Source organism: Carcharodon carcharias, chromosome 11 (genome assembly GCF_017639515.1).
Source record: "Carcharodon carcharias isolate sCarCar2 chromosome 11, sCarCar2.pri, whole genome shotgun sequence".
Classification (NCBI taxonomy): Eukaryota; Metazoa; Chordata; class Chondrichthyes; order Lamniformes; family Lamnidae; genus Carcharodon; species Carcharodon carcharias.
The window spans coordinates 76,234,193-76,251,271 of NC_054477.1; the positions used below are offsets into that span (position 1 = coordinate 76,234,193).

At 41.9% G+C, this 17,079-nt stretch overlaps 1 protein-coding gene across 3 annotated transcripts in view; it reads left to right on the forward strand.

The window, feature by feature from the left end:
* Positions 1-17,079, forward strand: part of lonrf2 (LON peptidase N-terminal domain and ring finger 2) — a 45,483-nt gene that overhangs the window by 20,487 nt on the left and 7,917 nt on the right. For 2 of the 3 annotated variants that reach the window (XM_041199056.1, XM_041199057.1), the window contains 4 exons: positions 103-217; positions 1,030-1,151; positions 5,908-6,066; positions 15,138-15,300. In XM_041199056.1, the coding sequence (XP_041054990.1) occupies positions 103-217; positions 1,030-1,151; positions 5,908-6,066; positions 15,138-15,300 (559 nt within the window). The remainder of the gene's footprint in view (positions 1-102; positions 218-1,029; positions 1,152-5,907; positions 6,067-15,137; positions 15,301-17,079) is intronic. The other variant, XM_041199058.1, reaches the window with a different exon arrangement.

Consider the following 17,079-nt stretch of genomic DNA (forward strand, 5'->3'; position numbering starts at 1 on the left):
GCAGCTTCATTTTCTGTAATTCTGTAAATTTATTTCTAACTTGAGAAACATTTTACACCTCCATAAAATTGCAGTTTTTAAAAGCATTTTTGTCTTCCACAGGTTGTTCTATGAACCTGTCACCACTTCTTGTGGGCACACCTTCTGTTTAAAGTGTCTAGAACGCAGTCTAGATCATAATTCTAGCTGCCCGCTCTGTAAAGAAAATGTTGCAGAGGTTAGTGCTGTACATACAGGCTCTTTAATGTATTTTTAATTAAAAACAAAGTTGCATTGTACTGGCTGTAGTTCCATTTGCTTTCATAAAATGAGTGAAATAATAATCCAATTGTCTGCTATTTTTACCGCTGTATAAATTCCAGAATCTCGAGGAAAATATGGCATTGCTCACTGACAAGTTAATTATTGCAAAGACTTTTGAAACAAGTTATCTGGCTCACTTTAGATTTCCAAAAGAATTGTCCTTGGTCAACGTATTGGGTTTCGGAAGAAAAATAATGAATAATCTGTTGGCTTCACTTAATGTAACCCTTTACAATTTGTTTGTAAATGCTGACAGCTTCAGATACTATGATATCAATAATATGCATTCCGATCAAGGTAGATGTGCATTTCTTCCACATCTTCTCTACAATTTCTCAAAGCTAGGAACCTCCACAGAATGAGTAACATTGGAGTCCAGGGGGATAAGTATAAATGGCAAGTATTTGGTGATGGGGAATAGAAGAAATTGTTTTTGAGACTATATAGGCTTCAGCTCTTAAAATGCCAATCCTTGCAATAATTAGCTTGTCTGTCAACTTGCTAGTTTTCTTTATCTTCAGTTTTTGTATACAAGCACTTAGAGATATTGTTTTAGTATTTAATAAATCAGTCAAACAAGAATGTTCCAATAATTGCATGAAAAAGCATTTAAGATGTTGAATGTTTTCAAAAATGCTTTTAGGACCAGGTTATGTGCATTACGTGTCTATCTGTCCAATTAGACTTACTGTTGTACTATAACATTTTACTTTCCATCTGTTGCAGTATTTGGTAACAAGAGCTTTCAGTAAGACATTCTTGACAGAAGAACTGATTATTCAATACCTGCCTGAAGAATTAAATGACAGAAGAAGGCTTCATGAAGAAGAAATGAAGGAACTGTCCAAGTATGTGAAACTCAATATCTGTTTTGAAAGATTAGGTTCACGAATTAAATTGTATTATTCTTGACTTCAAATGGTGAGTGTAAAAAAATATTAATGGCCTGGGTTTTTCTAAAATCTTGTGCAATAGTAATGGCACATGCCATTATAGCACAGATCATAGAAGCATAGAGTAAAGCACATTTGAGTCTTGCCAGTTCTTCTGTAGACCAATCCAGTTAGTTCCACTATCCTCTCTCCAAATGGTTTCCCAATATCCCCACCATTTTTTTTTCTCCAAATACTTATTCGATTCCCTTTTTAAGCCACCTGTTGAACCTGTACCAACCACCACAGGTGTTCTGAATCCTAAACATTGTGTGAAGAAGTTTTTCCCCAAGTTGCCTCTGATTCTTTTTGCCAAACACCTTTTAAATCTGTGGCTGCTTGTTATACATTCTTCATGCATTGCAATCAGTTTCTCTGTTTTATCTAAATCCTTCATGATTTTAAGTACTATACCAAATGTCCTCTTTGGCCTTTTCTGTTCTAAGGTGAAAAACCCCAGCTAGAATCATTCCAGTAAATGTTTTCTGTTCCCTCTTCGAAGCTCTCGCGTCCTTCCTAAATTGTGGTGCCCAGATATGGACAGATTACTCCAGCTGGGCTTGAACTAGAGTATACTTTTTGAATTTTGTGCTTTCTGCCTTATGTGATCCTGCCTTATAACAGGATCTTATATGCTTTCTAAACTGCTCTTTTAAACTTTTTTTTTTGAAAAATATACTTTATTCATAAAGTACCTGAAAGAACATTACAAAACATTTCTAAATTGTCATCACACACACCGCAATCAGATTCAACTTTTACACATGGATCACGAGGTGCTTCAATACAATCAATGAATATTACAAAACATTTCAATATGGTCATTACAGATAGGGCAGTGGTTTTGGAATTATCAACATACATCTTGTTCACTCAGAGGTGCTTCAATACAATTATAATACATTTAGCATTCAATGCATACATTTATTGTGAGTCGTACAGCCTGAGGGGCCTATACCATTCCCAGCCCTTCGGTGTGCCACGGCAGAAAGGTCTTAGACAGCGACCTTTCCCCATTAGGCCTTTGTGGCGGCTGCCCCGAGCTTTACTGCGTCCCTCAGCATGTAGACCTGGACCTTGGAATGTGCCAGTCTGCAACACTTTTAAATGTGCCCTGCCAGCTTTTAAGTGGTGTTTGTGGACAAATCCTTTAGCATGCATTGTCTCTCATTCTCTTCCTATGGAAATATATCACTTCACACTTGTTTTGACTTTTATCTACCATTCCATCAGCATATCTGTTTTTTCTTGACATCTATTTCTATCTTCCTCGCTGTTTACTACACTTCCCAAGTTTTATGTCACCTAGAGATCTTGGACTTGGTGTTACAGGGCACAATTTCAAATCATTAATGTATGCCAAAAACAGTAGTAGTGCTAGTATTGAACCATGGAACTCCACTATCTGCCTTCCTCCAGTTTGGGAAAGCAGCCGTTTGCAACAATTTTCCGTACCTTAGCCAAGTTTGTATCCATGCTGCTACTGCCCCATTTATCCTATGGGCTTCAATTTTGCTAACATGTCTAATGTATAATGCTTTATCAAAAGCTCATTTTTGAAAGCCCAAATACGTAACATAAACTTTGCCATGGTCGTCCATTCTCTCTTTTACCTCAAAAACTCGGTTAAGTTAGTCAAGCACTATTTGCCCTCAGCAAATCTGTGCTGGATATCCTCCATTAGACTATGCTTGTTCAAGTAGCTGATTTCAAGTTTTCTCCTGGATTATTTCTTAAAACCTTCACCAGCACTGATATTTTAAATGATTGATTGGTGTTTGCCAGCTTTATCCTTCCTGCCTTTTTGCGTAAGGTCATAACATTTGCAATCCCCCAGTCCTTTGGCACCATTTCTGTTTCTGATGAGGAATTGAAGGAATTCTGACCAGTACCTCAGTGATTTCTCTATCCCTACATCTCTCAACAACCTTGGATGCCCCCCGTTCAGACCCAACTGCCTTATCCTCTTTAAGTACTGCCAGCCTTCCTAGAACTACTTTATTTTTATCTCATCCCATTATTCCACCCACCTAACATAAAAGCTCTTTTCCTTGGCCCTGTATCCCAAGAGGGAGACAGTGACATAGTGATAATGTCGCTGGACTGGAGATCCAACTAATGCTCCAGGAGCATGGGTTCAAATCCCAACATGGCAGCTGGTGGAATTTGAAATCAGTTAATAAAAATTTGGAATATAAAGCCAGCCTCCACAATGGTGACCATGAAGCTATCATTGATTGTTTTAAAAACCCATCTGGTTCACTAATGTTCTTTAGGGAAGGAAATCTGCTGTCCTTACCTGGTCTGGCCTACATATGACTCCAGATTTACAGAAACGTAGTTGACTTTTAAGTGCCCTCTGAAATGGCCTAGCAAGCCATTCTGTTTAAGAGCAATTATGGATGGGCAACAAATGTTGGCCTTGCCAATGATGCCCACATCCCATGAAAGAATAAAAACAAAATTTTGTCCCCATTAACTGGTGGTCTGTAAGATGCATGAAGTTGCATTTTAGCTTTTTTTGTATTGTTTCTCAACTCCATCCAAATAGATCCTTTTTTGGTTCCCTTAAGGGTTGTCTCCTTTCTAGCAAGCCCAACCTAGAGCACTTGCATGTTCTATGACCTCACTTAATCATTATTATTCCTAACTTTCAGTTGTATTGTCTAGTCATCTGTGCACCTTGTTGCTACTTTTTAATACTACACAATGGTGTCCAACCCTCTGCCAAATTAGCTTAAACCCTCCTCTTGCCCTCCAGCATTAATTAACCTGCTTGCAAGGATATTGATCCCAGATTTGTTCAGATGAAGTTGTTCATGGTGATTCAGTCCCTCCTGCCACAGAATTGGTCCCAGTGTCCTAGGAATCTGAAGCCCTCCCTTCTGCACCATGTCTGTAGCCATGCTTTAACCTGCCACATCCTACTTTACCTCACCACCGCCCCTCTTGACTCTTCCATTGTCACCAAATTATCAGACTGTTGCTCTGATATCCAGTACTGTTTGGGAAAGTTTCCTCCAATTAAATGTTGGGACGACTGGAGCCTTAGGATTAAAAATTTGTTCACCTGGTGCTGCTTCAAGCAATATTAGGTAGACTCTGTCGACTTCCCCAGGGCAGACAGCTATCTATGAGGCCTGTGTAAATTTCACCATTAATATTACTTGTGTCTGCCTTCACCCCCACCCCCACCCCCACCAGGAATTGAAGTAGCCTACTTAACATCATTTTGAAATGGTGCTATTTGAATACAGGTTTTTAGTCCACCATATTCAGTCCTTGCTACAAACTTCATTCTTTAGCTACCAATTCCGTTCTTCTCCCTAGCAGCCGTCCAAGACGGAACCAGAGTGTTGTAACCATGGTGTCATATTTGACCGTAAGTTGAGCTTCTGACCACACTCGTTCATTTCATGCCCAGCTCCAAGCCAGTGTGTTGGGCTTCTTGCCCATTTTAAAGTTTGAGAATATTCTGCTTGCCAAAAGTGGCCCACTAGGCATTCTCTGATCTATGCCATTGTTAAGGCCACCCATTTCCATTTCCGTGGCATTGCCTAACTCTGCTTCGTTAGCTCACCTGCTGTTTAAACCTTTTTCATACCCTCTGGACCTAACGTTCGATGCACTCCTGGCCAGACCCCACATTCTAACTACTGCAAACTTGAGGTCATCCAAAGCTCTGTTGCCTGTGTCCTTAGTTGCACCATGTCCCATTTACTCATCGCCTCTATGTGCTGGACTAGTAAAGTGATATGTGAGGAAGTTTACAAAGGAAAGTGCAACATTAGATAGGTTCTAGAGACTGCTAAACCAAGTCAAGCCAAGCATGCAGGATCTAGTTGAGGACCAAACTTAAAGGTAAGTGTGTTTAAAAACTGCATTTTTTAAAATAAATAATTTTTAAGACAATGAGTAAATTTCAGGGAACATCAAAATAAGAGGGATTACTTGGAGAGCAGTAGTTGTCTCTGAAATATTTGGAAAAGATGTCGAAGTGGAGACAATTTTGGAGATCTCAGCAGATATGAAAACTATTAAAATAATAAAAGGATTGGACAGACTAGACAGAAATGTAATGTTTTCAGCAGTTGAGGATTCAAAAAGGCAGAGCATTAAATCCAAGAGATTTGGTGTAGAGTGGGAGGTACTGGTTTACATAGAATTGAGGCTGTGAAATTTACTTCCTAGAATACTGGTCGAGGCAAAAGGTTAGATTAGATGGACGAGACAGAAATGTTGAAGGGATTGAGGGAACAAAGCAGGTGAAAGTGATGAGAATTATGTACTCACAGTCTCCAACACTGACTGCTTGGACCTGTTTCGGTATTGTAACTTCTATGTTCATAAGTTAATGAATTTTCTTTTTAAAACTCGGACACCATCTAGTGGCCATTGTGTAGATTGCTTTCTATCATGCATCTATCATTTTAATGTTTTTAAAATTTGTTTTAAAGATATGCTCCAACGCTGATACTTCAACCAAGTTTGATGCTTTGATTTTAGAAAAGTACCAGAATCAGTTCTCTAATTTAGTGTCACCCACTCACTCCCCTATGGAAAGTTTTAATGTTTTGCATTGTAGCTTCTATTAATTTTGCCTTTTCTAACACTTTCTACAATCAATTACCCAGCAAGCGAATGTGTCAAATGTTTTTGTTTCCTATTGTAGCCTAACTGAAGATGTTCCAATTTTTGTCTGCACCATGAGCTTCCCAACTATTCCATGCCCTCTTCATGTTTTTGAACCGCGTTATCGGCTAATGATTCGCAGGTGTATAGAAACGGGCACCAAGCAATTTGGAATGTGTATTGGAAATGAGCTTAAAGGGTAAGAGTTAGTGTGTGTGCATATGCATACACCTTGTAATGACTCCTAGAGAGAGCTTGAATACACACAACCGTTGGCCTTGATAGTTTGAAGGGTGTTTGATCAAGCCCTATTTCAGAGATGCAACAGCATTGATCTAGTTTGACAGTTAAGTCCTGCATTGTCACAGGTGAAATATTTTCAAGTGAAACATTGAACAAAGTGCCTGTTTGCTGCTCAGATGGATATGACAAAATTTAATGGCTCTGTTCAAATAAATGCATGAGGGTTCTCCCAACATCCTGACCATTTAACATTTAACCAATGCAGTTTATCTGGTTATTTATCTCATTGCTGCTCTGGGATCTTACTGTGTACAAACTGATGGTTGCATTTGCTTACGTTATGATAGTGACAACCCTTCAGAAATACTCAAATAATTTTGAAATGTCCTGATAATGTGAAAAGCCCTATGTACATGACTTTATTCGTCTACTTCTCATCTGTTTTGAGATGAAGGCATATTTTGCCAGTGATTATGCCAAATATATCAGTGAATTATGATATTGTTGAAGGATTTTTTTTTTGGTTTATGATGTGGTGTTAACAATCCCCACAGGGAAACTGTAAACCAAAATAACCAAATTTACCAAACGACATCCAAATGAAGAAATTATCATGAAGATTTCACTCTCTTTGTAACTTTAATACGAATCAGAGCCAATGTAAAATAAACTTGAGGTAATATGGGAAAATTGATACTTCAAGTAAAAAGGTTAATTTTACTTTAAATAGTACAGCAAAAATGCATCTTCTACAACCACAAGGATCCATATCACTCCTGCAGACATATAGCACCACAATCAGTTCCAAAGTTCTCTAACTTGTTCTCTGTGTAAGATCTCTCGCTTTTCCACGCAATTCTGCCTTTGAGTCGTGTCCCCCGGCAGCCATATTCCATCAGAGATCACCAGGGATAACCACCACTTGAACTGCACAGTTCTGCAGAACCTGCTTAACTAGGTTCAGACAGTCTTGATGGCTTAGATTCCCCAGTGACTTCTTTATTCTTTAACAAACCCCTTTTAACGGGTCTGGTCAATTCTGGCAAAACTGATGCAGTAGCAGTAAAATTATCCAATTTACAATCTCTGCTGTAATCCTGTCTTCAGCTTTTTGTCCCTTTTAACTGTTTTACATACACAGCACCTTGTAAATGTGCATCTCTTCCTTGCCCTGTTGCAATGTCTGTCTCTGGCCACATGGCGTCTATGTCTTAACTTTCTTCTGGTTGGTACTGCTTCTAGGTCAAGAGTCACTGGGCCATATGGACCAGAATTTCTTGAGCAAATTGCAGTTGATCGCTTTACCATTGATGCAAACTCTTCTTCAAGCATTCTTAAACCATTACAGATTCCATAGACATTTTAAAATTACAAATTTTCCTTACAGTGCTGCTTCCAGATCAAAGGCCATCAGTGTTGCATAGCAGGATTATTGAAAAAATTGCACCTTGATTGTCAATACACTACATGGACTGCTTCTATCACTGCTTGTTTGTCCCTACAACCACACCACCCCCCCACCTCTCTCTCTCTCTCTCTCTCTATCTCTCCGCCCCCCACACACACACCTTAAACCAGCTTATATTTCAACTCTTTCTTGGACTCGAACTCAAGTTCTGTCGAAGGGTCATGAGGACTCGAAACGTCAACTCTTTTCTTCTCCGCCGATGCTGCCAGACCTGCTGAGTTTTTCCAGGTAATTCTGTTTTTGTTTTGGATTTCCAGCATCCGCAGTTTTTTTGTTTTTATCTCTGTGTTTAATTGACTGCCACTGCTCTTCAAGAAATGCCTACCTCCTTGAAGAAGTTCTGTTCCTCTCTGCGACAAGATTTCCGTATCTCTCTGTTGCCTTGCTCACCTTCCTTGCTTTCCATTTCCCTCCTGGTGTTTGACGAGGTGTTTACTAAAACCTGCTTTCACAGCCATATCTCCTTTCTCAGTGACTGTCTCCGTCTCCGACTTACCCCACGTGGATCTCAACTGAAATTCCACCTCTCATGTTTCGAACCCACCCAGGATTACAGGTATCTCCGGGACATAAAACGTTTCTCGGACTGCTGTTCCCGTCACGTTCTGAAATCCACACTCAGTGCCATGCGCCGCCATATGAACACACTCGACCTCTCCCTCCAGCAGCACCGCCGTGCCCTTTTTCAAAGCTGCGCGTGCCCCCAGTTTCATTTTATCCTTCGGCTCATCCGACGCCTCAACAAGAAACTTTTTCTCTTTCTCTCAAGTGCTAAGGAACGCAAGCTCCAACAACTCATCGACACCAACACCCATCTAGGACCCTCCACCCCTGCCTGTCCCTCCGTCCCCACCCTTTCTTCCAATCCCAACCCCAGCTGTGTATTCACTATACCCCCTGAGCTTCCCCTCTCCGATGCTGAACGTTCAGTGCTCAGCAAAGGACTTAGTTTCATATCCTTACGCCCTCACCTCAATGAATTTCGGGCTCGGCATGATACTGAACTCTTCTTCTGCCGTCGTCTCCGGGCTCACTTCTTTGGGCAGGAGTCCTCTCCCAGTTCAATGGATCCTTTTACCCATCTCCAATATTCTCCCTCCACCTGGACCCCTCCCTCTGGATTCTTACCTTCTCTCGATCTTTTCATTGAGAACTGTCGGCGCGACATTAGTCGTCTCAATTTCTCTGCTCCTCTCACCCATTCTAACCTGGCTCTCTCTGAACTTACTGCACTCCATTCTCTCAGGTCCAACCCTGACATTGTCATCAAACCCGCTGACAAGGGTGGTGCTGTTGTTGTCTGGCGCACTGACCTCTACCTCGCGGAGGCTGAGCGTCAACTCGCAGACACTTCCTCCTACCTCTCCCTGGACCATGACCCCACCACTGAACATCAAGCCATTGTTTCCAGGACTGTCACTGACCTCATCTCCTCTGGGGATCTCCCTCCCACAGCTTCCAACCTGATAGTCGCCCAACCTCGGACGGCCCGCTTCTATCTCCTACCCAAAATCCACAAACAGAACTGCCCCGGTAGACCGATCGTCTCAGCTTGCTCCTGCCCCACAGAACTTATTTCTCGTTATCTTGACTCCCTTCTCTCTCCCCTTGTCCAGTCCTTCCCAACTACATCCATGATTCCTCTGACACCTTACGTCACATCAACAATTTCCAGTTCCCTGGCCCCAACCGCTTCCTCTTCACCACGGACGTCCAATCCCTCTACACCTCCATCCCCCACCAGGATGGTCTGAGGGCCCTTAGCTTCTTCCTCGAACTGAGGCCCGAACAATCCCCATCCACCACTACTCTCCTCCGTCTGGCTGAACTTGTTCTCACGCTGAACAATTTCTCCTTCAACTCCTCTCACTTCCTCCAAATAAAAGGTGTGGCTATGGGTACCCGCATGGGCCCCAGCTATGCCTGTCTCTTTATGGGGTATGTGGAACATTCCTTGTTGCAGTCCTACTCCAGCCCCCTTCCACAACTCTTTCTCCGGTACATCGATGATTACTTTGGTGCCGCTTCATGCTCTCGTCGGGACTTGGAAAAATTTATTAATTTTGCTTCCAATCTCCACCCCTCCATCATTTTCACGTGGTCCATCTCTGACACTTCCCTTCCCTTCCTTGACCTCTCTGTCTCAATCTCTGGTGATAGACTGTCCACCAATATCCATTACAAACCCACCGACTCCCACAGCTATCTCGACTACAGCTCCTCACACCCCGCTTCCTGTAAGGACTCCATCCCATTCTCTCAGTTCCTTCGCCTCCGTCGCATCTGTTCTGATGATGCTACCTTCAAAAACAGTTCCTCTGACATGTCCTCCTTCTTCCTTAACCGAGGTTTTCCACCCACGGTCGTTGACAGGGCCCTCAACCGTGTCTAGCCCATCTCCCGCGCATCCGCCCTCACGCCTTCTCCTCCCTCCCAGAAACATGATAGGGTCCCCCTTGTCCTCACTTATCACCCCACCAGCCTCCGCATTCAAAGGATCATCCTCCGCCATTTCCGCCAACTCCAGCATGATGCCACCACCAAACACATCTTCCCTTCACCCCCCTTATCGGCATTCCGTAGGGATCGCTCCCTCCGGGACACCCTGGTCCACTCCTCCATCACCCCCTACTCCTCAACCCCCTCCTATGGCACCACCCCATGCCCACGCAAAAGATGAAACACCTGCCCGTTCACTTCCTCTCTCCTCACCGTCCAAGGACCCAAACACTCCTTTCAAGTGAAGCAGCATTTCACTTGCATTTCCTCCAACTTAGTCCACTGCATTCGTTGCTCCCAATGTGGTCTCCTCTACATTGGAGAGACCAAACGTAAACTGGGCGACCGCTTTGCAGAACACCTGCGGTCTGTCCGCAAGAATGACCCAAACCTCCCTGTCGCTTGCCATTTTAACACTCCACCCTGCTCTCTTGCCCACATGTCTGTCCTTGGCTTGCTGCATTGTTCCAGTGAAGCCCAACGCAAACTGGAGGAACAACACCTCATCTTCCGACTAGGCACTTTACAGCCTTCCGGACTGAATATTGAATTCAACAACTTTAGGTCGTGAGCTCCCTCCCCCATCCCCACCCCCTTTCTATTTCCCCCTTCCTTTTTGTTCCAATAAATTATAAAGATTTTCCTTTTCCCACCTACTTCCATTATTTAAAAAAAAACACCCCCACTAGAGCTATACCTTGAGTGCCCTACCATCCATTCTTAATTAGCACATTTGTTTAAATAATATCACCAACTGTAACTTTAACACCTATGTGTTCTATTGTACTATTGTTGTTGACATCTTTTGATGATCTGCTTCTATCACTGCTTGTTTGTCCCTACAACCACATCCCCCGCCCCCCCCCACCTCTCTCTCTCTCTCTATCTCTCCGCCCCCCACACACACACCTTAAACCAGCTTATATTTCAACTCTTTCTTGGACTCGAACTCAAGTTCTGTCGAAGGGTCATGAGGACTCGAAACGTCAACTCTTTTCTTCTCCGCCGATGCTGCCAGACCTGCTGAGTTTTTCCAGGTAATTCTGTTTTTGTTATGGACTATAAGATGATTGCTGGGCATCCATTGCAAGGCCATCAATTTTTATGCACTAGGAATATGTACCAGTTTCTTTCTTTCCACACCACATGCAACCCTCCTTAACTGCCTCCTCCACCGCGTCTTACCTGCCCCACCAGCTACAGTTGTGATGCTTCTTGAACAGGTGAATAAGGGGCAATGTCAGTAAGGGAGACTGTGCCTGAGTGAGATGGCGTCAGAATGAGTACTTGGGAATTTGAATCAAAGTGGGTATTCAGTGCATAAGGAGAAAGAGGTGCATTAGGTAAGGTTTATAGCAAGAAGTAGAGCTTGCTAAGTTGGGAGTTCAGTGAAGGATGGGAGGAGGTGCTCCTTTCTTCTCCTGAGATATCCTTCCCTGAAGCTATCTTGCTCTGTTTTTCCATTTTGGATACTGGTGACCAAGATGGTTCCTCAGAGGAATGTAGCAAGAGCCAAGCTCATGGCACCACTATTGGCTCAGTTGCATGGAGGGTGGAGGAGGAAGAGTGGAAGTGCTATAGTGGTAGGGGATTCCATAGTTGGGGCAGCAGACAGGCACTTGTGCCTGTCTCCATGATGGGGAGCAGCAGTATTGATTAAAGATGGCATGACAGTACTAGAGAGAGAATGTTCCAGTGGGGTCAAGGACAAAATCTGGGTAGAGGTAAGGAATGAAAAAGGAGCAATAACATTGGTGTTGTATATAGAGCACCAACTTGCGGAAGGGATGTAGAGAAACAAATTTAGAGAAATTAGAGAGGTGCTAGAATTATAGGGTAACTATAAGGGGGGACTTCAATTATCCAAATATAGACTGGGATAGGAATAGTGCAAAGGGACAAGAGGGTTGAGAGTTCCTGGAATGTGTTCGATAATTTTATGTAGCAGTATGTTTCCGGTCCAATGAGAGGACCGGCACTGTTGGACCTGGTTCTGGGGAATGAGTTGGCCCAAGTGGATCAAATATCATTAGGAGACCCTCTATGGCACAGCAACCATGATAACATAAGGTTTAGGTTGGCTATGGGAAAGGACAAGTAACAATCCAAAACGGGGGTAATTAATTGGGGGGGGGAGGAAGCCAGCTTTGATCAGATGAGAATGCATCTGAGTCGAGTGAGTTGGAATCAAATGTTGACAGAAAAGATGGTGGCTGAACAACAGACCACCTTCAAAGAGAAAGTATTGCAGGCAATGTCACGGAAATTCCCTAGAAGGCAAAAGGTATGACAAGTAAATTCAGAGCACCCTGGGTAACAAGAGAGATAGAGGTGAAGATGAAAAGGAAGACGTGCGCATGTGCCAGATGTCAGGTCAAAAATACAATGGAGAATCAGGCTAAATATGGAAGGACCAGGGGGGAAGTGAAAAAACTAATAGGAAAAGCAAGGAGAGAGCATGAAAAGAGACTGGCAGCTAACATAAAAGGGAATCCCAAGGTCGTCTTTAAGCATTTTAATAATAAAAGGATGGTAAAGAAAGGGTAGGGCTGATTAGGGATCAAGGGGGTTTGCATGTGAGGCAGGAGAAATAGTGGGGGTAATAAATGAGTATTTTGCATCTGTCTTTACAAAGGTAGATGATGCTACCCAGACCGAGGCAAGAGAGAAGGTAACTGATATACTAGAAGAATTTACAATCGAGAAGGAGGTGGTGTTAGGCTATCTTTACTTAAAATTGCTAAGGTACCAGGACCAGATGAGATGCATCCAAGGGTACTGAGGGAAGTGAGTGGAAATTGCAGAGGCAATAATGGTAATCTTCCAGTCTTCCTAAGACACAGGTGGTGCCAGAGGACTGGAGAATTGTGAATGTTACACCCTTTTTCAAAAAGGGGTGCAAGGATAAAGCTGGCAACTACAGACCAGTCAGTCTGACATCAGTGGTAGGGAAACTTCTGGGAACTATAGTCACTTAGACAAGTGCAAGATAATTAAGGAAAGCCAACATGCGTTCATTAAGGGGAAAAATCATGTTTAACAAACTTGCTGAAGCTTTCTAAGGAGGCAACAGAAGGTTGTTAAAGGGCAACACTGTTGATATGGTGTATGTGGATTTTCAAAAGGCACTTGATACAGTGCCACACGAGACTTGTGAGCAAAATTCTAGCTCATGGAATAAAAGGGAAAGCAGCACTTGGATAAGAAATTCGCCAAGTGGCAGGAAACAGTAGTGATAAATGGTTGTTTTTCAGATTGGAGGAAGGTCTGTAGTGGAGCTCCCCAGGGGTCGGTGTTGGGACCCTATATTAGTGACCTAGACTGTAGTGTTCAGGGCTTGATTGCAAAATTTGCAGATGATACAAAGTTTGGAAGCATTGTCACTTGTGATGGGGATAGTCTTGAACTTGAAACAAACATAGACATGTTGGTGGATTGGACAGACAAGTGGCAGATGAAGTTCAATGCAGAGAAGTGTGAAGTGATTCATTTTGGCAGGAAGAATATGGAGAGACAGTAAAAATAAAGGGAGAAACTCTAAAGGAATTGCAGGAACAGAGGGACCTGGTGTATGTGTACACAAAGTCATTGAAGATAGAGCATGTTGAGAGAGCGGTTAATAAAGCATATAGTACCGAGGCTTTATTAATAGGGGCATTGAGTACAAGAGTTAGGTGGTTATGTTGAACATGTATAAGACACTGGTTAGACCTCATTTGGAGTACTGTGTCCAGCTCAGGGCACCATACTTAAGGAAAGGTGTGAAGATATTGGAGAGAGTACAAAGGAGATTCACAAGATGAAGAATTATAGCTATGTGGATAGATTAGAGAGGTTGGGACTGATTTCCTTTGGAGAAAAGAAGGCTGTGATGAGACTGGATAGAGCTATTCAAGATCCTGAGGGATATGGACAAGATAAATAGAAACTGTTCCCACTCTAGAGCATCAAGGACTAGAGGGCACAGATTTCAAATAATTGGCAAAGGGAGTAAAAGTGATGTGAAAAGTTTTTTCAGCCAGAGGGTGGTTGGAGTCCGGAACAAACTTCCTGAGAGTGATAGAGGCAGATTTGATCAAGGTATTCAAAATGGAATTGGATTGCTATCTGAAAAGGGAGAATGTGCAAGGTCATGGGAAAAGGCAGGGGAATGGAACTAGGTAGAATGCTCTTTCAGCGAGCTGGTGCAGACTTTGTGGGTCAAATGGCAGCCTCCTGCAATGTAGAGATTCCAAGGATGGTGTGATAGATGCTTCTCCATTTGGACTGAGATAACCAGTGAGCAAAGCAAACTGTATTATTGCCCTTTGTTTAAGGAATGGATAGAGGCTGAGATTAGAATTGTGCAGAGGAGGATATAATTCAGAAAATACCAGAAACTGTTGCTGCCCTATAATCAATTTTAAGAGCACAAAGTTTTTTGTGGGTTGGATGATTCAAAACATATATCTCATCTTACAAAACATTCCAGCATCTATAAGAACTACATATTCCTGTAAACAAAGTATTATAACCTATCCAAACTATTATGGAAGTGATGCCCATGATATGAAGAGTGCTGGATGCCTGGTCAGAGGACCTAACAGCAGATTTTAGACACAGAAATAATACTGATCTAGTCTTGTATCTGTTCTTTCAAGTGCGGAATGTAACTTCACATGCATGCAAATAATTATGGACCTAAAAAGGTATATCTGTTGTACGTTAGCTAATGCTGTAGCACAAGTGTACACTACAGAGTTCATTGTATCCTTGTTTGTAATGACAACCACATCTTTTACTGGTATGGTGACTCGGTTCATGGCTCTCTACTCCATCTGTAATGACCTTTATTGCAATTATGTACATTTTGCTATCCCCTTCCCTCCCCCTATTTAATTGTTAACCTTTGCAAAGGGCTTCAGGGCAGCAGGAGTAGAAGTTTGTTTTTTTTTCCCCTGTATTTCTTTCATGATACTTCACATGCAACACCTAAATTTAGATGTTAGTTTATTGTCTGCAACATTTTAGGTTAAATTTTGAATCCTAAGTTTGTGTAATCCTTTTTTTTTTTTGCTCAGGTTTGCTGATTATGGCTGCATGCTTGAAATCAGGGATGTAAAGTTTTTTCCTGATGGTCGTTCTGTAGTTGATACAATTGGCAAGTGTCGATTTAAAGTTTTACGCCATGGCCAGAGAGATGGTTATAATACTGCCAACATTGAATATCTTGAAGACAAGAAGGTAAATATTTTAAAGATTTATGTAAAATTTCTCCCTTCTTGAGCCTTCAATTCAGAAACTAGTTCAGTGATACTGGGTCTTAAATAACCTAAACTGCTTGAAATCAGTTGTGGAAAACAGTGTTGTTTCTAACATTTGCAATAAATGTGATAGGGTAGAAATAGTAATTTGTACAGGGTAGAAATAGTAATTTGTACTGGTTATGTTCCAGTTTCTGCTAAATTCATTTGCATAATATGAACATAAAATCTTCCAGGAACGAGTGCAATTGAGCAACACAGTAGAATTTTTTCTTGCCATTTTAAAAAGCATTACTTGATGTAGGTGTGGTAATCTGATGCAGTTTTATTAATACTGCTGAAACTGTTTTTTTCAGAAAAAATGGGAATTTTTAAGAAGAAACATAGGAACAGGAGTAGACCATGTAGCCCCTTGAGCCAAACATTTATCAATTTGTCTTTAAAATACTCAACAATGGAGGAAACAAAAGTTAATATGCAGGTGCAGCAAGCAATTAGAAGAAAAATGGCATGTTGATTTGCTGCACCTACCTAACTTTTCATTATCTTCCTAGAAGCACACCCAAGACTCTCTCAGCATCGACATTTACAAGTTTCACATTTTCAACAAAAATTTTGCTTTTCTATTTTTAGTGAAGTGAATAGTCTTGCACTTCCCACATGATATTCCTTCTGTAACCTTGTTGCCATTCATTTGACCTGTCTATATCTTTGTGTAGATGTCTTTGTGATCTCCTCACAGCTTACTTCCCATTTAACTTGTATCGTCAGCAAACTTTTCTACTGGCATGATGACCACGAGGGCCAGTGTTTTCTCTAAAAAAAAGAACTACTTGTCTCTATCTCCTCTTGCTCCTCTCTGCCCCCACCCTTTCACTTTTCACTTCAAGTTTACTCTTAGCCCCTCCTCCCAATTCCTCTCTTTTTCCAGCCCCTGCCACCAAGATTCTTCACTGTGTGAAGCAAGGGGCTTTTTTGGAAAACCTATACACCAATACTACTATGCCTTTCTGTCACCTGTTCCATTCTCAAAGCCCATTTCTATGGCAGAATGAGTCACATGGGTCTTGTATCCAGGTAGAATAGTGATTAATTAACTTCTAAGCCCCCAACTCTGTTATATCTTAGAATTAAATAGACAGTTTAAAAGTATAACCATTTACAAAATCTGAGATTCCTAACACCTCCCTATGACTTGGAGACTCTATCCACTGTCAGCACAGCTGCTCTGTCCATTATTTACTGGTGTGAGGTCACCATCACATTTTAGTACTTGGATATGTATTTGTAGTGTAGTTACCCTGAGGGGTATGGACCAAAAGCTGGAAAGGGAATTAGGTTGGATAGCTCTTTTTAGGCCAATAAAAACACATTTGGCAGAATGGCCTCCTATGCTGAAAATTTCCTGTTTTCTATGTAACTTAGTGTCCTCAGTCTGTGTTGTTGTGGCATTTTTGTTGCAATATTACTCTTCCTGTAAAATTCAGTGTGGTGCTAAATTGCCAATAGATTTATGCAGGGTCTTTATCACCTGTGGGAAAAGAGATTCTGATGGCCTGAAGTGAAAGGTTGCAAGGTGATGACTAACAGTAGTGTGTAGAATATCCCAATTAAAAGTTATTTAGTCTGCTTTTATGAGGCAAAATTGGCCGAATAGTGTCTCACACTGCACACGTGTCCTCAAGAATATGTTGTGTCTTTTGGCTACCTGGTGCATCTCCTGACTTGAGTCCCATACAGAGGGTTGGTGACCTGAGAC